This window comes from Bubalus kerabau, chromosome 6 (genome assembly GCF_029407905.1).
Source record: "Bubalus kerabau isolate K-KA32 ecotype Philippines breed swamp buffalo chromosome 6, PCC_UOA_SB_1v2, whole genome shotgun sequence".
In the NCBI taxonomy this organism is placed as follows: domain Eukaryota; kingdom Metazoa; phylum Chordata; class Mammalia; order Artiodactyla; family Bovidae; genus Bubalus; species Bubalus kerabau.
The window spans coordinates 106,008,252-106,029,059 of NC_073629.1; the positions used below are offsets into that span (position 1 = coordinate 106,008,252).

General features: G+C 53.4%; 1 protein-coding gene across 5 annotated transcripts in view; it reads right to left on the bottom strand.

Annotated features, from left to right (window-relative positions):
* The window catches only part of KCNQ4 (potassium voltage-gated channel subfamily Q member 4), a 58,786-nt gene that overhangs the window by 27,131 nt on the left and 10,847 nt on the right, over positions 1-20,808 (bottom strand). For all 5 annotated transcript variants that reach the window (XM_055586229.1, XM_055586228.1, XM_055586227.1 and 2 more), the window contains exon 2: positions 517-607. In XM_055586229.1, the coding sequence (XP_055442204.1) occupies positions 517-607 (91 nt within the window). The remainder of the gene's footprint in view (positions 1-516; positions 608-20,808) is intronic.

Genomic DNA, 20,808 nt, shown 5'->3' on the forward strand with positions numbered 1-20,808 from the left:
AGACTGAAAGCTCAAGTCTGTTCCCTGTTGCTGCGCCCATGAATTGTCTGAGTTTTTCTGCTCCTTATCCTCTCCTACCCTCCCCCCCTAGCCATCTCAGCCTCTGTAACCCTGACCAGGTGACACAAGGGGTGTTTTTCGGTCACAGTGCCCCTCTGAAGTTCTTCTGTTTAGGGGTTAAAACCAGATCCCATAGGGGTGGTATTAGTAGCTTTGATCCTGAGAAGGAGTGGGCCTCCTCTCCCCTTCTCTGGGCCCATCATAAGCCCTAGTATAGAGACAGGAGCTCTCCCAACACCTGCTTTAAAGCAGAGGAGCCCTGTGGGCTTTTATGGCAACCCATAAAGCCCTCTGGGCTTTTATGAAGCCCAGAGAAGTACAGCCACCATGTCAGGGAACACAGCACAGAAAGCCACTCTCTGAGATATGCTATGTGAAGCCTCACTTGACCTTCACCCTCAGCCCAGAGGTGCTACCCACACACAACCTCCCTCAGACCCAGACTCCAGCACTCACTAAGATGAGGAGACACTCGTTGGCAAATTCCTGGTGCTCCTGGATAGTGGACAGCACAGACAGCACCAGGCAGCTGAAGACCAGCAAAAATCTACAATAGCAGCATGAAGGAGAGGGTTAGATGCTGGATGGACAGGGCAGCTGAGTAGCCTCTGGCAAGGGGTTGCAGAGGAGGAGAAGGAGGATGAAGGGAAGAAGGAAGAGGAGGAGGGGGAGGAAGAGGAAGGGGAGAGGAGGGAAGAATTACTGGGGAGTAATCTGGAACGTGGACTAAGAATCAGAGTTCCCTGGAGTTGTGGCTCTGTGCTGCACCTCAAAGGGAAAAGCCTCCGAGCTCCAGGTGGCTGGGCTCACAGACAACTTACAATCCTCTCAATTGCCCCTGATGCCACCCACAGCTCCCAGAGGTGGACACTGAGCTGTGGCGGGCAGGTCTGTCTGGGCTGGCTGAGAGAGGAACCCAGGAACCTCCCTTCCTTATGAAGCATAGCTTCATCTGCAGAATGAAGACAACTGCTTCTGCCTTCGCGGGTTCTTATGACATTAAATACTGAGACAGCTATGGAAAGAAAGGGCATCGGGGAAGACAGATAGGGAGGGGAGGATGCAGAGGGGGAGAGGGTGTTGGGAGGGCAATCGGGCATCAGGGGGCCATGCCATCGAGGCCTGAACTCCCCACAGGGCAGTGGGAAGCTACTGAGTGGCCCAGAACCAGACATTTAGAAATGGAAGGAACTTTAGAATCCAGCTCATCTGATTCATGATGAGCTCACGAATTAACCTCAATTGCACACATGAGGAAACTGAGGCTCAGAGTGGGAAAGGGAGTCACCCAAGGTCACCAGGATATCCAGGACAGAGATGAGATGACAGTCAGAGTTCCTAACTTCCCAGTGGATAGGAAGAGGGGAAAGGACAGAGGAGTGAACATGTGAGGGAAGATAGGATGTGGGGGCACAGGCTGCAGGTGCAGCAAAGGGCAACGAGGCTGGTCTCCCGGAAGCACTCCTCCTTTTGATGGGGGTGTCACACCTGGAAGAGACTCCTGAAGGAATGCGTTTCTCTGGAACGCATTGACCCACAGCCTGCCCGAAATGCTCCCAGAGTGCCCTGACCTGGGACTGCTGCCACTGCACTCTGCCTGAAACGCCTCACCATCAGAGCCTGAGGAAACGCTCCCCTCAAGCGCCCCTCACCCCAACGCTCCTGCTGGGGGAGCCCCCATCCCACCGTCAGCTCAGAACACCCCCTCCCTGTACTTGCCTCCCAATCACTGTCTGCGTGTGTGCGTGTAAAGTCACTTCAGTCGTGTCTGACTCTTTGCAACCCCATGGACTGTAGCCTGTCAGGCTCCTCTGTCCATGGGATTCTCCAGGAAAGAATACAGAGTGGGTTGCCGTGCCCTCCTTCAGGGGATCTTCCCAACCCAGGGATCGAACCCATGTCTCTTATGTCTCCTGCATTGGCAGGCAGGTTCTACACCACTAGCGCCAGCTGGGAAGCCCCAGGTCACAGTCAACAGCATTTTATTTGTGTTCCTGTTTCATCAGTGTTTGCCTGCAATGAAGGAGACCAGGGTTCGAAATCTGGGTCGGGAAGATCCCCTGGAGAAGGAAATGGCAACCCACTCCAGTACTCGAGCCTGAAAAAGTCCATGGATGGAGGAGCCTGGTAGGCTATGGTCCATGGGGTCACAAAGAGTCAGACACGACTGAGTGACTTCACTTTACTTTTTCATCACAGCAGGAGCATGGGCTCTAAGTCAGAGACCCAGGTTCAAATTCCAGTCCTACAGTGTGTGACCCTGAGAAAGTCACCTTTTCTGAGGCAGTCTCATCATCTGTGAAGTCAGGGCAGATGGGGTGGGGTGCAGAGACATGGGAAGGGCAGGGCTCCACCTAACCCACTTACACCTCCCTGGACGGGGCTCCCAGCCTGCTCGGAGGGCGGGGACAGAGGCTCAGCCCAGCACCCACCCGGGGAGGAGGTAGGTGGCAGATGTCAGTAAAGGGTTTTGGATGAATGAGTGAGAAAGAGGCCTCCTTGGCCAGTTCCAGGCAGGAGCTGAGTCAGCGAAGACATAAGGCACAGGAGAGGTCGGGAAGAGCACCAGCTCCTTGTGTTCAATAATTAACCACAGAAAATGCAGGTGAACCCAGTGCCGCATCCACCGGGAATGGGCTCAGGGGCAGAAGGGTCCTCCGTAAGTCACCCTATCCCATCCCCTCCTCTAGGAAGGGGTGCAGCCAAATCTCAATGGGCTTTCACCCCAGCCCTGGACAGAAATCCTTGAGTTACATCGCTCGGCTGACCTCAGAACCTCAGGTAATAAACGGGTCATGTTTGGGGCTTCACACTGAGTGTTTCAGTAGTTTTTTTTTTTTTCCTCAAAATTATGTTTTCAATGTCGAGAGTTACACATCTCTAAAATGTCCACTTCACAATAGGTTAAGTGAAAAAAGCAGATTATAAAACCTTAAAGCAATGTGATTCCAACTTTTTAAGTATAGATGTTTTTTATATATTAATACAAACCAAGAGTCAGCAGGGCTGGTCTCTGGATAGCAAAATTAAGAGTGATTTGGTTTTTGTTTTGCTTTCTGCTTATCTTCATTTCCTGATATTTTTAAAGAATAAACATGACTGTTCAGGTAACAAATTAATATCAGTTTTAAAATGCAGCAACTTCCCTTGTAATTCAGTGGCTAAGACTCTGCGCTCCCAATGCAAGGGGGCCTGGGTTTAATCCCTGGTAGGGGCACTAGATGCCACCTGCTATAACTGAGAGTTCACATGTCACCACTAAGACCTGACTCAGCCAAATAAATAAGAAAATCAAAACAAATATTAAATATTTCATTCATTTTCTTAAACATACCAACAGGGGCAGGAGAGAACCCTTTAAATTCTGTCCCCACCCCTTTACCACAACAGCCTTAGCCATTTAGCAGGTGTGGGGGTGTGGCAGCCTCTCCCCCGAGTCCAGCTCGCCTGCCAACAGCCTGCTCAGCATCTCTTCTCTGATGTCTAGAGGCTTTTCAAACCCAACATAATGTCCAAAAACAAACTCTCAATTTGCCCTAAAATCTCCCCATCTCAGGAATGGCACCATCTCCCATCTAGGGGCTCAGGCCACCGATCTAAGGGCAATCCTTGACTCTTCCTTTCCCTCACCCTCCATATCCCATCCTGCAGCAATTTCTATTGGCTCTAACTACAGAGTTGTAGCCCTGGACTCACTAACCCCCATCATCTCACCCTTGACAGGTCTCCCTGCCTCCACTCTGGCCCAACTGGAATCCTCTTCAGAGCAATCAGTATGATTTTCCTACAAAGCAAAGCCGGAAACTAGAATTCTCCTCAGAACTCTCCCCTGACTTCCCGTGGCACTTAGAGGGCTACAGTCACATTCCTCAGCGTGTCCAGCAAGGCTCTGCGAGATCCGGTCCCACCCGGCCCTTGAACTTGATCTGCCTCTCTCCAGCTCCTCCATCAGGCGCTCTACCTCCCTGCCATTCCTGGAACACATCAAATGTTTTTCCACCTCCAGGCTTTGCACTTGCTCTGCTATTTCCTCTGCCTGTTTATTGCTCCCATTCTCATGTAGATCTCTACTCAAACCTCTCCTTCTTGGAGAGGTCTTCTCCAACTACACCCTCCCCAGAGTAGTGGCCCCATCCCCCCTCTCTCTCACCTGACTCTGCTTTATTTATTTTTTCATAGACTGAATAAATGCACAGCAGAAAGTCAGCTTAAACAAACATCAAAACATCATGTCACCAAAGCCCCCAGTTTGCAGCCACTGAAGAGGCTCCCAAAGCCCTAAGCACATCCATCACCAACACACTGGGCTCCCCAAAAGCCTTCCTGAAAGGGAAGAGAAGGTGAGTCTCCATCCTTGACCAGCTCCATTTAGTAGACGCTGTTTTAAAAACCCGTGAACTTTACCTCTCCAGCCTTCACACACTGGCAGGGGATTAGATGCTCAATACAGTTGAACAGATACATTTAGTCTGACAGCAAACATCTTGTATTCCAGGCAGATGAATAATTATCCCCATCTTCCAGATGAGGAAATGGGGCCCAGGGAAGGACATACTTACTCAAGATTACTCAGTGAATTCATGGCAGAGCTAGGGTCCTAGCTGCCATGGCCTTCCTGAGGGGTCCTCACACAGACACCCACCCTTGGGACAGCAGAGGGAGATCATGTCTGGAGCTTAGGGGTAGAGGAGACAGAGAGAAGTCACCCTGAGCTGAAGTCTGATTGTATCTGCCAGAACCAGTCTTTGACTTCATTCATACAATAAAGGACTGTCTAAGGATTGTCTCCGTGGGTGCTGCCAGATTGGTTCTCCCTGAAATGGTGAAGTGAAAGTCACTCCGTTGTGTCCAGCTCTTTGCGTGCAACCTCATGGACTATACAGTCCATGGAATTCTCCAGGCCAGAATCCTGGAGTGGGTAGCCTTTCCCTTCTCCAGGGGATCTTCCCGACCCGGGAATCAAACCAGGGTCTCTGGCATTGCAGGTGGATTCTTTACGAACTGAGCTATCAGGGAAGTCCTGACTGGGGCTTTCTATCTTATTATTATTTTAATATTTATTTATTTGGCTGCGCTGGGTCTTAGTGGCAGCATATGGAATCCTCAGTCTTCATTGCACATGTGGAATCTTTAGTTGCCGCATGTAGGATCTAAGTCCCTGACCAGAGATGGAATCTGGGAACATGGTGCTTAGCCAGTGAACCACCAGAGAAGTCCCAAGGCCTTTTAAACAACTGTAATTGTTGCCTTTTCCCCTCACCCCAACACCCCTGTTTCCATGGCCTTCCTCAAATTACTGCCAGGGAAACAGCCACAGAGCAAGGAGGAGGGGTAGGAAAATCCTTCTGGAGAGGTGGGTTTCATACTAACCTCGTTTAACCCCAGTTCGCTGTATGAGCCCGTAACTGTGCCTCCTAGCCCAGGCTTCCTATTGGCCGGACACTGAGCGGAGCCCTCCACGTGCATGTTCCTAACCCCTCCTCCCAGCTCCACGGTCATCACAGCTCATTAGCGAGGGGGAAACAGGCTCAGAGAGGTGTACCGTGATGGCTATACAACTCTGTGACTACATTAAAACTAGTGAATTGTGCACTTTTAAAGGGGACAGGTGGATGTGGTATGTGAATTACATCTCAATAAAACTGTTGTTTACAAGGAAAAAGGGACTTTCCTGGCAGTCCAGTGGTTAAGACTTTGCCTTCCAATGCAGGGGATGCAAGTTTGATCCCTAGTCGCGGAGCTAAGATTCCACATGCCTTGTAGCTGAAAAGCCAAAACATAAAAGAAAACACAAGCAATATTGTAACAAGTTCAATAAAGACTTCAATAAAAAATAAATAAAAGGAAAAATGATTTAAAAAAAAAGAAGAAGAAAGAAAGGCATACTAGGTTCTCCAAAACCATAAGGCTGGGACCTGAACCCAAGTCCACTTGGACCACCACACCACAGTACTTCTCTGGGCCCCAGGGACCCTGTCTGCAGTATGAGGTGAGGCGTGTCCGTCTTAGGACTCCCCAGTGGTGGGGCAGAAGGGAAGGGTCAGCCGTGAACTCAGTTCCAGACTCCCTGGGGATGTCCCCAGAGAGGCAGATCCTCGGAGGCTGGAAAGACAGGGATGTAGAAGGTGGGAGGGCTGAGAGGGTAGAGTCAAGTAGCAGAAAAGATGCTAGCGCCTAACCTCTCAGAGCCACGTTCACTTAAGAAATGTTCTTTGCCAGCTACACCCAGTCAGGTTTATTGTAAAGCCTGAAATGAATCACATAGGACTCCCCACCCACCCAAGAAATTAACAAGTATAACACAGTGGTGACATGATAGACAAGGTGATGGCAATGTGCCCAGGAGTTTGGGGGAAGCTCAAGATGGCTTGAGCAGAGCCAAAGTGGAGGGATCAGTGAAGACCTGGAGGAGGTGACGAGGCCAGCTGGCAGTGCACCAAGCAGAGAAAGCGGGATGTGTGTGCAAGCAACAGAGATGTGGGAACCTGTAGGCAGTCCAGAGTGGCCGGTAGGTCTGGCAGGTGGGGGCCTAAAATGAAGAGGCAGAGGACAAACCAGGCACCCTCAGGCCCTGTGAACGTGACCTGAAGGCAGTGGGGAACCACTGAAAAGGTTTTTGTTTTTTAAACACTTTCTTTAAAAAAAAGATTTATTTGGTTGGCTATTCCAGGTCTTAGTTGTGGCATTTAGGATCTTTAGTTGTGAACTGGGACCTAGTTCCCTGACCAGGAATCAAACCTGGGTGCCCTGCATTGGAAGTGTGGAGTCTTAGCCACTGGACCACCAGGGAAGTCCCTGAAGAATTTTAAGAGGGAATGACATGGTTTGATTTGGGTTTTAGGACCACCACTCAGAGGCAGTAGGGAGCATGGATTACAAGAGGTGAGATTGACCAGGAAGAGCAAGTAGGAAGCTCCACAATCATTCAGGTAAGAGATGCTGGTGGCAGCATGTAAGCGGATGGACTGGAGAAAGTAAGACTTGGTGATTAATTAGAAATGGGACAATGAAAGAGAATAACTCATATTTCTGGTTTGGGGACTGAATGGATGAAGGTGCCATGACTGACCTGAGATAGGACAGCCTCATGGAGGAGTAGATATGGGGGTGATGAATTCTGTTTTGGACATGTTGAGATGCAGAAGGCTGGGTAAACACTCTATGAAGACAGAGACCTGAGCCGGAAATGTGGATTTGGAGTACATTAAGGGAGAGATGGTGACCAAAGACAAGAGGCAAGGTTGAGACAGTCCAGAGGGCATGTGGTACAGGAGGACCCAATGGATCCCCAGCAACTCCGAGGGAGGAGAGATCCTCCACCAGACTGGAGAGGAGCAGCCAGTGAAATGGGAGGGAAACCAGAAGACAGAGGTGTCAAGCCAAGAGAAGAAAGTGTTTCAAGGAGGGAGTGGACAACAGTGTCCAATGCTGCCAAAGAGGTCAAACAAGATAAGATCTTAAAAATGTCACTGGATTTGGTGACAAGCTGGTCACTGGGTACCTTGGCAAGGGCAGCCACAGACGGAGGGGAGGGCCAGAGCAGGTCTCAATGAGTTAAGAAAGGGAGAGGAACAGTGACAAAGTAGAGACAGTGGAGGTTTAGCTATTTAAAGAAGTTTAACTGCAAAGTGTAGAAGCTGAAATTGGTAGCTGGAGAAACACACAGAGCACAGGGAATACGCCAGTGTTCTTTTCGCTGTTGCTGTTTTAAGATGAGAGAGGCAGAGTGGAAGGAGCCAGGAGAGAGGGAGACGTTAAAGATGTGAGAGAGATGGAGTGATCAATGGAATGACGTCTGCAGGGCAACTGGGAGGCTGGGATCCAGAGCAGAAGTGCTGGTGCTGAGCAGAAAGGACCCGGCCAGTTTCTAAGGTGACAGGCGAGAAGGGGGAGAGACCAGGTGGGAGAGGAGATTGGGGGTCAGATGGGGGAAGCCCAGAGATCCCTCATCAGGGGATTTGACTTTCTCTGGGAAGAGGAGGCCAGATCAACTTCTCAGTAGGGAGCAGGGTCAGTGGGGGTCTGAAGAGGTGGATGAGGCTTGAAACCGCAGGTGTGGAGGATGGGAAAGGGAGCTGCCCAGGCCCGGGAGAGGGCTCCAATGGGAACACAGGACCATCATCCCCAAAGGTGAGGATGGGAGAAAAGACCCTGAACATCGCAGGTGTTCTAGACATGCATTTTTGGTTTGGGTTGGGTTGGGCCTTTTCTGGTTTTCAGAGCTTGATGATCCTGAGGAAAGAAGGAGCCTGTGTGGGATAATGGACCCCCACCCCCTGCCCTCCGCCCTCCTCACAAGGCCAAAGAAATGCAGTTCCAGGCCCCAGTCCTCCCTTCCCCTAGGGCCTCCTGCCTTCCTTTCCTCTCTCCAGAGTCCCTCCTCCCAGACTGAGCCCTGCCAGGGTCTGCCACCTGCCTGGCCACCAACTGGCTCTCTCCTTTCTGCATCTGGCTTGGGGGGTGTGTCTCCCCTTCCTTGTCCTCCAGACCAGGATCTCAGAGGCAAGGTTCTGTCCTCCCTGGGCTGGGGGATGCTGGGGTCAGTCTGTCCCCATTTATCCAAGGTTCCTGGAAGGCAGAGGTCATGTCCCCCACCACCTTCCAGCAGAAAAGGGCTTCTTAAACCCCAAACCAGAGCTGATACTGCAGAAGGAACTTCAACTAGGCCTGAGAGGCACTTCCTGACGGGGGTGCAGTGTAGTCCCGTGGCCCCAGCTCCTCTGGGGAGAACAGGCTCGATCTTTCTCTTGCAAGGGGATAGAGGGGAGGGGCAGTCAGCCAGGCCCCAGAGCAAGGCTCTTTCCAAGAATCCTCAGGGGCTGGGACGAGAAGAAGTTTCCCTGATCCAGCGATTCTAAATATGGCAAAGGGAGCAAAAGCACGTGACCCACACCAGGGCTGCTGCCGCGGCCGCCACTTCTCTGGGCCAGAGGCCTGCGCTGGGGTTCAGGGCTAGGGGTGAAGCCTCCATGGGGCCTCAGTTTCGCCGTCTGCACCGAGAAGGTGGGGGACATCTCAGTGACGGCTAAAGTCCCTTCAGCCCTGTAACTCTCCAGCTGTGGGGCGGAAGGGAAAAGGCCGGTCTTCAGCTAGTTCCAGAGTCTCTGAGGCTGTCCCTCGAGGGACGACAGCCGCCAGTGCACAGTACAAACTATGAAAAACATGCGACCTCTTGGAGGATCAATTAGAAAAGGCATTCCTTTCGACCTAAAAAAATGATGAAAAGTTGACCCTTCCAAAATGACCTCATAAGAACCAGGCATCCCTTGCTCTGGGCTGATCCACCTTTGAGCACAGGCTGGATTCAGCACCACTCTCCCTCTCAGCCCAGCCCTTTGGATCGTACAGGATGCACAGAACGTGGGGCAGCCTTGGAGATGGCCCTGACAGCCCTGGAAGGGCCAACCCCATGTGGTACCACATGGCTCCGTGCCCCTCTCCTGGCCACCAGGAGATGGACACTGGCCCAAGAAAGTCTTCTCCCCACCCCCTGCCCCCATTTAGGTTGGGCTGAGCCAATCAGATTGTTTCAGGAATGGAATTAGGAACCACAGAAGCACACTGGCAGAGGTGCAGAGAGAAGTAGAGATGAGACTGCCCCTCCAGAGTCTCATCTCCCCCTCTCGACTCTGCAACCACACATCTGCTTCCTGCCACGAAGCCTCTACGGATTCTTCCCTCTCCTTCTGGTAGGTGTTCTCCACCTCCACATGCCAATTTTTCTTGAGCCAGTGTGAAAGGTCTTGGTCCCACTGTGGTATGGAAGGTGGTGTCTTCTGGACAGGGTGTTTTAATGAGTCACGGCTTCATCCTCTCCCACCTGGACCGGCTCCAAATCTCCTGTGTGTGTATGTGTGTGCTCAATCGTATCTGACTCTTCGCGACCCCATGGACTGTAGCCTGCCAGGCTCCTCTGTCTATAGGATCTTCCAGGTAAGAACACCGGAGAGGGTTGTCATTTCCTACTCCAGGGGATCTTCCCAACCCATGGACTGAACTTGTGTCTCTTGCATCTCCTGCATTGAAGGGTGGATCCTTTACCACTGGGCCACCTGGGAATCTCCTACTTGTTCTCAGTGCTTCCCTCTGCCGTGCCAGCCAGGCTACCTGGCACACCAGGTAAGTGCACTGAGCAACCATCAAGCAAGGGTGGGAGCGAGGAGGGAAGAGGGGCTCTCCACCTGTTCAGGGCTGGCAAGGCAGTGCAGACAGCCCAAATGAACAGGGAGTGTGGGCTCCCGAGCAGGAGGCCAGTGATGTGAAAGCAGACTAAGGGGTGGGACGCAGGCCCCTGAACTTTGGAAACGAAAACAAGACGGTCAGTGGGAACTTCCCCCTGGCTCCCCCTGAGCCACTCGTGGAATTTGGGTGACTCGGTTTTACATGCTGAGCTTGGCATAAGATTTCATTTGAACACAGGGCTTTCCTGCTCTTTTTTAAAGTGTGAAAGCCATCGACTTGCAGGCTCAGGCCCGAGCACCTTAGCATGGCTGCAAGGCAAGCCCTTCCCCACCTGACTCTCCACACTCAGTGCCCCACCTGGCACATGGTATTCCATTGTTGCGGCTCATTGTTCCTCCACATCAGCAAGCACAGCCTTCTCCCATCCTCACCTTTGCTCCTGCTGTATTTATCCCTCCTCCATCCTGGCTGGGTGAGTGGAAACCCCACCTTCTGTTCCCTTAATCCCGCATTCCCACCTCTACACTCACCTCTATCATGGCATTTGCCTCAACATGTGAAAAGCACTCTTTGAGTCCCTGCCTCCTCCCACAGACCGAGAGCTGGTGGAAACCCTGTCCTTCTCACCTTGAATGCCATGCTCCCAACTCAGAATGAGAGCTGGGTAAAAGTCTCCTGAAAGAGGGGAAAAACCCCGCACTGGACCTCTGACTGGTACCACCCACCTCCCCTGTGTGGCTGCTTCCATCTCCATACCTCAACCCTCCCTGCAGCAGATGGGATTCAGAGGGAAACTGAGCAGGCAGCAACACCCAGGAACCACGAAGTCCAGAGCCACAGAGCATTTACTCGCTCACTGTTTACTGAGTGCTCGCCATATGCCAGGCACAAAGACCAATAATGTCCTTGCCTTCATGGAGCTTACATTCTCATGGGAAAGAGACAGATAATAAATAAACAAGACACTGTTAAAAAATGTCAGATGATGCTGGAGAAAAATGAAGCCGGAAAGGGGGACAAAGAACATTGGTATGGGAGTCGGGAGCTGTTCTACGGAGAGTGGTCAGGGAGAGCAGGATGGAGAAGGTGACGTTAGGGCAGAGACCTGAAGGAAATGAGGTGGTGAGCCATGCAGGTAGGTATCAGAGAAGAAGGTTCTGAGCGGAAGGAAAGGCAAGTGTAAAAGACCTGTCCAGAGGGTGCCTGGTGTGTTCCAGAACCATCAAGAAGGGAGTGCTCCCAGAGAGGAGTGAGGAAGGGGGGAGTGGTAGGCGGTGGAGGCGGGAAGCAGAAAATCCACTAGCTATCGTGAGGTTTGGGGCTTTTAGTCCAAATGAGATGGGAAATTCTGAGCAGAAAATAACATGGTCTGACTTAGGTTTGCAAAAGACCACACAGGCTGTTGAGTGGAGAACAGACTATGGCAAGGTAAGGGGATGGGGGAGTGGGCTATGGCCTTTGCCCCTGCCTCGCGTTGACAAGCTAATGGTATATAATCCAAGCAAGAGATGATGGTGACCTGTACAAGGGGGAGTGGAGGTGACAAGAGGCAAGCACATACTGACTATATTTTGTCACCAAAAGATCCCTTAGGGTCAAGCAATCCTCTCTTTAGAAATGGGAAACTGGGTCGTAAGGTAATGTTTTTTCTTCTCTTTCCAGGCACCCGCCCCTCATCCCCACCTTAAAATTTCCTTCCTCCGGGTGGCAGGCTGGCACTTGCCCCTGCGCTTCCTACTGTATGTGTCAGGGTGGCACTGGATTCAAGGATTACACAGGCCTCCAGCTGCTTGAGCCAGGCAGGGGTCAGGGTCACCTCTAAGAAGCTTCTGTCCTCTGAATCAGCAGAACTTGTGCAAAGGGGGAAGAGGGGAGGGAGGGAAGAGTCAAAAGTGGGGAGAGAGCTGAGTCCCCGCCACTTGGTTCTCAGCACTCCCAGAGCAGAGGGCACTAAGAGCTGACAGGGTAGAACAGGAGCTTCGGGGAGGGCTGGGCCCCCTGGGGAGGATGACCTGGGGAGTCCTGCAGACTCAGCCATTGAGGATCTCACCCAGTGGGAGGCTGAGGGGGAATGATGGGAGAGGAGCGTTCAGATGCCTTTGCTGCTAAAAGCAAAGCAGCATGCAAACTTTCAGGCCACACCTGGGGCTGTTGGTTACAGCTGCTGCTCTGAGAGCCATGCTCAGGGTGGGAACCCCAAATCCAGTACCAGCCAGACCGAATCCAGCAAGACTGGCTCCAATGGGCTTGGACAGCTGGGAAAGGCTTGCTGAGTGACACTGGCCTGTTCCACAGTCAAGATGGAGGGACGGCGAGGAGGATCTTAGGCTTTAGGCTGGAAGTACGTCTGCAGACAACCCCTCAGATTCCTCGGGTTCTAAGGGGAGAGGTTCCGACTGATTCAGAGTCCCCTAAAAGGCAAGGGCCTGCGCGGTGGTTCCGAGAAAGGGGTCAGGGTTGGGGGCAGCAGAAGGGGAGGCACAGGAAGAGCTGTGGGCAGAGCTAGGAACCTGGATCAACAGGCTCTCCATCATGTCTCTGCCCCACTCGGCTGAGGGGGTGGGAAGCTGTGTCTGTTTCAGTTACTCCTCAGGGAGAGGAGGGGGTTGAGGAAAGGTCTCCAAGAGCCCCCATTTTCTGCTGACCTATCTGGGACTGGTGATCTTGGGTTCCCAATGGGAAATGAATGAAGCCGCCCATCCTAAGGGACTTATAGAGTCGCTGGAAGTGGAGGGTCTTTTACATTTCATTTTCAGGGCACTCCTGTGTGTGAAAAGTCTAGAGAGACCTACTTCAACCTCCAAAGTGTGTTAGTTGCTCAGTGGTATCTAACTCTTTGTGACTCCATGGACTTAGCCCACCAGGTTCCTCTGTCCACGGGATTCTTCAGGCAAGAATACTGGAGTGGGTAGTCATTCCCCTCTCCAGAGCATCTTCCCAACCCAGGGATCTAACCTGGGTCTCCCCCATTACAGGCAGATTCTTTACCATCTGAGCCACCAGGGAAGCCCTTCAACCTCCAAAACTCCTCTATAATTGAATGATAGCAAGGAGGAGTCAGGGTAGATCAAAGCAGGACTTCCAAAAGCTCATTAACCACAGAAAGAGGAAAGAGGTCGGGGGAAGGGGACAGATTGCACCTCTAGTCCTGGCGTCCCCTCCTCTCCTGAGGAGGACAGAACTCTACACATTTGAGAACCAAAAGAAACGAACCCCTACCAGGCTCAAGAACTCAGCCTTGGCTGCATGACTTTGAGCAAGTGAACTGTCTCTCTCTGGGACTCAGTTTCTCTGTCTGTCTAATGGGGCCAATTGATCCCTCTTACGGCAGCTTGGAGGCAGGGATCTGGCTCGCTTGAATCCCGCCCTGAGGGGTTGCAGAAAGACTTGGGTTCACTTCGGGACACGGAGGAGGCTGACAGCAGGCGGGGCTCCTAGGGAGAAGGAGGGGTTCCTGGCAAGGAGGGTTCCGGAGGGACTCCTCCCTCGGCACGGCCTCCCTCCCTTCCTTCCCGCTCCGGGGTCCGCGGGGCTGACCGGGCCTTGTCGGTGCGGGGAGGAGCTACTGGAAGGGGCGGGGCGCGGTGGTGGGCGGGGCTCCAGAGGTCCCTGGAAGGGACGGGGCGTCGCCGACACTCAGCACCGCTCGCGGGAGGGGCGCGGGCGGCGCTCAGGCTCAGGTTACCTCCCTGCGGCCTCCCCCGCCCCGCCGGCTTCTTTTTCCGTTTCCAAATTAACAATTGAAAACGCTGCGGCCTGAAAGGCGAGGAGCGGGCCAAGCGGAAAGTGTGAAGGTGCCGCCGCGTCCCCATGGACGGGGGCCGAAAAGGGGGCGCGACACCCTGACTGCCCACGGCTAGCCCACCCACTAAGGCCGCTTGCTGGGCACTGAGAGCCCCGGGACCCAGAGGTGCCAAGGCCCCTAAATCGGGTCCTGGACTGATCGGGCCCCTGGTACTGCTCTGGCCAGTGTTGTCGGACCCAGTGCCCAGACTCAGGGTGGTGCCAGCCCCCGAGGAGGGTGGGGGGAGGCACTAGGGCTGGGTTACTATTCTTGAAGCTGAGTGCCCAGGAGGGGCAGCCCGGTGCCAAGCAGCACCCTCATCGCGCCATCCTCAAGGGCTCCCAGAGTCAGATAGGTTCGCGGGTGAACTGATCAAACCACGCATGTCACCTTACAGAGACTCAGTTTCCTCATCTGGCAAATGGGGAGGGAAGATACACGGACCATAGGGAGCTGGTCGTGAGGACTAAATTAAATGAGAGGAACCATGAGGCTGGCCACAGTGAACACAGTAGACAGTAGCTATTATTATCTTGGTTGATAATGATGATGATATTGAGCCCTTGGCACTTCTCCACCTCTACCCACAGCCAAAGGAGCTGTCTACCAATGGGGAACACTGGAGCTAATAGGTCTTTCCCTCCCCTAGCCTCTTTGGGACTTCCCAAAGCCCCACATGATAAAGAACTGAGGCCAGGAAATTTCTTGTGAGGGGCTCAAAGTCACAGGTAAGTGAAAAAGACTAGGGCCTGAGCCCGGGTGCTGCCCCCAGGCCCCAGGGTCATCATGGAGATGGGTGGTCCCTGGGGTTGGGACCATGGTTATTGAACCCCCCTCCTCAATGTTCTGAAGATGGGTGCTAATGCCAGGTGAGCTGGAATGAATGAGTGGGTAATGGAGAGAGGCCCCACTCCTAGGCATCCAAGGGCATGGGCCAAAGAGCCAGAGGGGGAACATCAGGGAAAGATATAGTTTCTAGGCCCCAGCCCCCCATGATGTAAGCTCCATGAATGAAGCAACTTCTCTGTCTTGTTCACCACTATCTTTCCCACACCTCACACAGGGCTTGGTGCATGAGCAGATTATCAATAAATATTGGTTGAGTGAATGAATGAATGAACAGGTTCCCTCTTACACAGCTGTGGGCTTCCACTTGCCACCTATCTGGGGAGATGGGTATAGGAAGAGGTGCTCCTCTCCCCAGCAGAATGGTGAGAGAAAGAGGCAGGAACCAAGAGAGAGCAAAGGAGGACACAGGAGAGGAGGTTCCAGAAGGCAAAGTTGAGACCAACTCTTTCTTCCCAGCCCCTCACTCCTGTCCTGCCAAGCACTCACCTCATTCCTCCTCCCTTCTTCCCTCTTCACTGACCACCATGACTCCACTCCATCCCCATCCTCACCCCAGTTCAATTACCCTTGCAGTCTGAGTACCCCTCCATGATTTACCTCCACCTGAGGTTCTCAGCCCAGAGTTTGAGGCTGTACACACACTAGGCATTGACCACACTCCACCCTTCCATACCCTATTTCCACCTTGGTGACTTTCGTGTTCTCTCCTCTTCTCAGGATGGTCCCCCTTTTCCCCCAAGAATCCCTGATCTGCTTTGAGGAATACTAGCCCAGCCCCTGGTTGGGATTCCTGGCCCCCTCTGAGGACCCCAGGATCCCTTTGTGCAGAGACAGTTTCTACCTCTGTCCACTCCTAACCCACCAACAACAGCTCATTAGGATCTATCCATCAAGGGTAAAGCCGGTAAAGAGTCCCAGTATGACTCTTCCACATCTCCCAGGCTAGCCAAGTAGAAGCTCAGACAGTATCTGGAAGGAAACAAGAAGACCCAGGTCTCCAGGGCCTTGAGCATCCGTGAGTCAGGAATTTCCCACTGTCCTCTGCAGCCTGAGATTTCTGGATAAGGGCACCTTGGGGTTCCTACAGAGGTGGGTGTGGATGGAGGGAGAGCCAATGCAAGTCCATTTTGAACACTGGTGGGACTGGGAAAGAGTACAAATGGAGACCCACACACTATAAGCCAACAAGCTGTTAAATAAAATACGTTCTATCCTTCCTGACATATTCACCTTCGTACCGATCTGGAAGGCTAGGTTTGAGTTTAAAATCGTTGACTCCTTGGTGTCCCATGCTAGAATCTGGCAGAGAGGGGACAGCCAGCCCCTGCTCCCCTCCAGTGCCCAGCCCCTGGTGTGCCCTCTTCTCCTCCCACACTGGGCTCATTCCTCACTGGAAGGGCCTCAGGTACATTCCTGTGGCGGCTCAAGCCTGCTCTGATCTACACTGGCTGCAAACATTTGCTCTTGATGCTAGGAGCACTCACACAACACTGGACCTTGGGCTGGTGAACCAGTAAAGAGGCCTGTGCTAGCCCTGAAACGGGAACTCCAGGGTCCCCTGAAGTGTGTTCTAGAATAAGGAGGGTCATGCATAGGCTCCAGGTTGGTGGCATGCAGGGCCATAGAGGCTGAGTGGGCAGAAGTCTGGACCCCAACCCTTGATTTCACCCAGAGCAGCTCAGCTTTAATGTATTTGTATATTGTACTCCTGTGTCACATTTCCTTTAAAGAACCAGATCTACTGCTTAAAAGCTTGCACCATCAGGACCCTTTCCCCCTGCTGAACTGTGGGGAAGCTGAGGTTACAGGGACCACAGTCATACTGCAGTTTAGAGCAAAGGCAGAGCTCCATCCCAGGACTCCCGCTTCCTCCACAGGCCCTGGCCTTCATGAGCACATTTCTGATCAATAAGACCCAGTGCCTCTAGCAGACATGCCACTGGGAGGTGGTGAGCGCCCAGTCCCTAGTGGGGTTTAAGCAGGCCTGCTGCTGGGCCCTCCTGCCTTGACAGGGGCTGGACCCTCCACTCAGAACGCTCAGCTCAGGAGTGGATTGAGAGGCCAGAACAGGCCTGAGAAGGAGAGGGAGTCCTGGTATAAATAACCGTGGGGGGCCGAGATGTTTGGGCCCGTCTCCTGGGAGACGGCTGTGTTTACCGCCCAGCAAGGCGGGGGAGGGGGGGCACGGCCCACACATTTGCCTCCCTGACTTGTAGCCAAATTTCTCCAGGAAGGGGTGGCCCAGCATTAGCCCCAAACACTCAAAACTCTGCACCCTGTCAGGTCCTCTCCCTAACTCTGCCCCAGCCTGGGCCCCAAACCTCCCTGCCATTGCCCCATCCTTGAGCCCCAGATGCTGCATGGCGCTGCATCTCCACCAGTCACAGACACCCCAGCATCTGCCCCCATAGATCCCAACTCGGCCTCAGTTGGTGTGGGGGTGGGGCGGGGAGCATGGGCAGAGCAAGGGGAGGCCCCAAGCAGAGGAGCCGGGCGCTTGCCAGGGATTTGAGCTGGGGCTGCTGGGCATGGAGGGGTGGCGGCCAGGGACAAACCTCTCCCACGGCCCTGGCCAAGACGGAAGAGGGCTGCAGCCCCTGGATTAGAAAAGTACAAATCCCTCTCCCCACCCTGTGCCCACCCCATGCCTGTCATGTGCAGGGCATTAGATGGCCAGACTCCAGCGTGGGAGGGGCTGGCAGGTGCCCTGTTAGTCATGCCATGACCAGCTCTTCTCTCCAGCTAGGCAGGCCACGAGAAAAAAACCTTGATGCAGGAGGGCAAGTGGAAAGGTCCCTTCCCCATGGGGTAGCAGCTGCAGCCTGGCCTAAGCACAGAAGCACAGGGGTTGATGCGAGCTGAGTTCCAGCCTGTCAGCCAGCCTAACTTCACACACATACACACACACACACACACACACACACACACACACACACTGTGGCCAACCAACGGATGGAGCTTGCTTGGGACACCAGCTGCTTTTCACTGAGAGCTCAAAATAGGAGCTGTGTCAATCAGAGGTCCTAGACAGGTGCCCAGACACCTGGGCTCCAGCCTCATATCAGCCACTTCTCAGCTGAATGCCCTTGGACAAGTCACTTCTCCTTCCTGGGCCTCAGTATAAAAACAGTGTAATAAATATCTTCCTCCAGCACTGTGAGAATTCAGTGAGATTCATTGAGTAAACATTGATTAAGCCCCATAATGCATTGGAGAATGGCAACCCACTCCAGTGTTCTTGCCAGGAGAATCCCAGGGATGGGGGAGCCTTGTGGGCTACCGTCTATGGGGTCGCACAGAGTCGGACACGACTGATGCGACTTAGCAGCAGCAGCAGCATGATGGGTCAGGCATGCCTTAAAGCCTCAAATGGAAGAGGTGATGCTCTTCCCAGTATGAGGTAGCATTTTGGACCCCTAGGCCGAAGCTCAGAGATGTGAGGAGACCTGCCCAAGACCACACAGAGGGGACGTGAGCCCAGGCCAGCGCTGCTGAGAGGTTTGCACTGGCTCTTTATTATTGATAAATCGGGGGACAATCGGGACTCTTGGGCTAAGCCTGTGCTCTGCCGCTAGTCTAAGTTTGTTGCATGCCCTCTTCTGGGCCTCAGTTTCTGCATCAGTAGACTGAGGGGGCTGGGTGGGGTCAGTGATTTCCACACCCTAACTGGCAGACAGGGAGCAAGGAGTTCAACAGACTAGGCCTTGTGGGCTCTGCCCCTTTCCCCCGGGTACCCCACCATCCACTGGACTAAACCCGGGTGCTCTTGTAGGGCTGTTCTAAGATCACTGTTCTGGGGACCCCCACAGACCCCCATCAGAGCCTGCACCTACCCACTCTGCTTCCAAGGCCTCCCTCCGCTCATTCACACACACCTTCCCCCAGGCCAGGCTTTGCATAAGCAGCTGAACTTTCCATACAGGCAAAAACTCTAGGGCTTCAGGCCAGGTCCAGCCCGGCCCTGGCAGGGTTAGTGGGCAGCTCCAGAGGAACCGCTCAGATGGCTGGGCCGTGAGGGGAAGGCAGAGGGAAAGACAGGCCAGGCGGGTGGCAGCCCCAGAGCTCCCCACGGGAGTCTGCTCCCCTTGCTAGACCCAGAGGGGCGTTTCTCAGACACCAATTCGCCCATGGCACTCCTGTCCCCAATTCTTTCCCGAACCCAGTCTCCTCCAAGAAGTCTCGGCTCCTCAGCCTGCAGTTCTCAGCCTGGCCTCACTCACGCTCCAGCCTCTCATCTGCACACCTCCCGCCCCGTCCAGGCTCCCACTCTCCTGCCCTCTCTCAGTTCTTTGCAAAGGTCATGTTCAGCCCCACCTCAGGGCTTTGCCCATGCTAGTCCCTCAGCCCAGAATGCTATTCCCTCCTCCTCTTTGCCTGGTTGACTCTGACTCCTCACGTTTCAGGTCTCCGCTGAAACCTCTTCCTCTGGGAAGCCTTCCCAGTCACCGCCAGTTTGGGGCTGGGTTCGGCTCCTCTGAGCTGGGCCCCCACAGGATTCCACCCAGACAGCTGCCAGCGGCCTGGCACATCTCCTGCCAGGGAGCAGGGGAGAGTCAGATTCATTGCTCTGTCCCCAGCTCTTGGGATAGCGCCTGGCCCCTCAAGGACTGCCATGCAAGGCTTCCCAAATGAAAAAGCAAGAAAGTGTAGAACTGGGGTGGAGACAGAACCTGAACTTTAAAGCTCAGCTGGTCCTCGCAGCAGCTTCCCAGCAGGCAGGCCCATCGGGGCCAGTTAGGTATGCATGTGCGTGCTCAGTCACTCAGTCGTGTCCGACTCTTTGCAACCCCAGGGACTGTAGCCCGCCATGGGATTCTCCAGGCAAAAATACTGGAGTGGGTTGCCTGAGCCATCAGGGAAGCTCCCAGTTAGGAATAATCTGGTGGGAAAGATGACGGCCTCCAGAGCTAAATTCTGGGGTTTGACTGACTCCTGGCCCCACAACCTATACTCACGCAAGTTACTCAACCTCTCTGTGCCTCAGCCTCCTCATCTGAAAAATGGGCATAACCATACAACCTACCTCCTCTGGTCACTGAAAAAGTGAAAGAAAAACCAGCAAGTCCTCAGAGCAGTGTCAGCACACAGCAGGTCCTCCACAAGCATGGGCTCTTATTACCTTTATTATTATTGAGAGGTCCAGCAACAGGGGAGGCTGAACCTCAGAGAGGGAGGTAACTGCCTGAAGTTACCCAGCGAGACGGTGTGTCTTGCTTTCCCAGCCCAAACCACACTCCCCGTGTATACTGTAATTGTCCTCCACCCTGGCTCGCCCACTGGGGCCCAGTGAACCTGCTTCCACCTTCTCACATCACAGAGGCCCTCCCACTCAGGCTTCAAGTCGGTCCTCCTGGATACTCACCGCTTAGTGGCTGCATGACAGGGCACATGCTGACCATTTAAGCTTCAGTATCCCTTCCTACGGACTTCCCTGGTAGCTCAGCTGGTAAAGAATCTGCCTGCAATGCAGGAGACCCTGGTTCGATTCCTGGGTTGGGAAGATCCCCTGGAGGAGGGCATGGCAACCCACTGCAGTATTCCTGCCTGGAGAATCCCCATAGACAGAGGAGCCTGGCGGGCTACAGTCCATAGGGTCACAAAGAGTCGGACACAACTGAGCGATAAGCACAGAACAGCATCCTCCTCTACACAATAGCGTAATGACAGTGCCTACGTCCAAGGGCTCTGAAAAGGATTAAATGAAGTACAGTAGCATGTGAAAAATACCCCATATCTGGCACCATACCCCATACAAGTTAGACTATGAAACTCATTAGTATATGAAAACCGTTAGAACTCTGGGCCTCTCAGCCTGGCCCCAGTAAGGTTGTCATAGAGAACCCCCCCACCTTGCCCCCAGGCCTCCAACTACTCTGCAGGGGCTCCTGAGGAGAGGAATTGCCAGTCTGGAATACATGCTCTTCAGGCCAGGG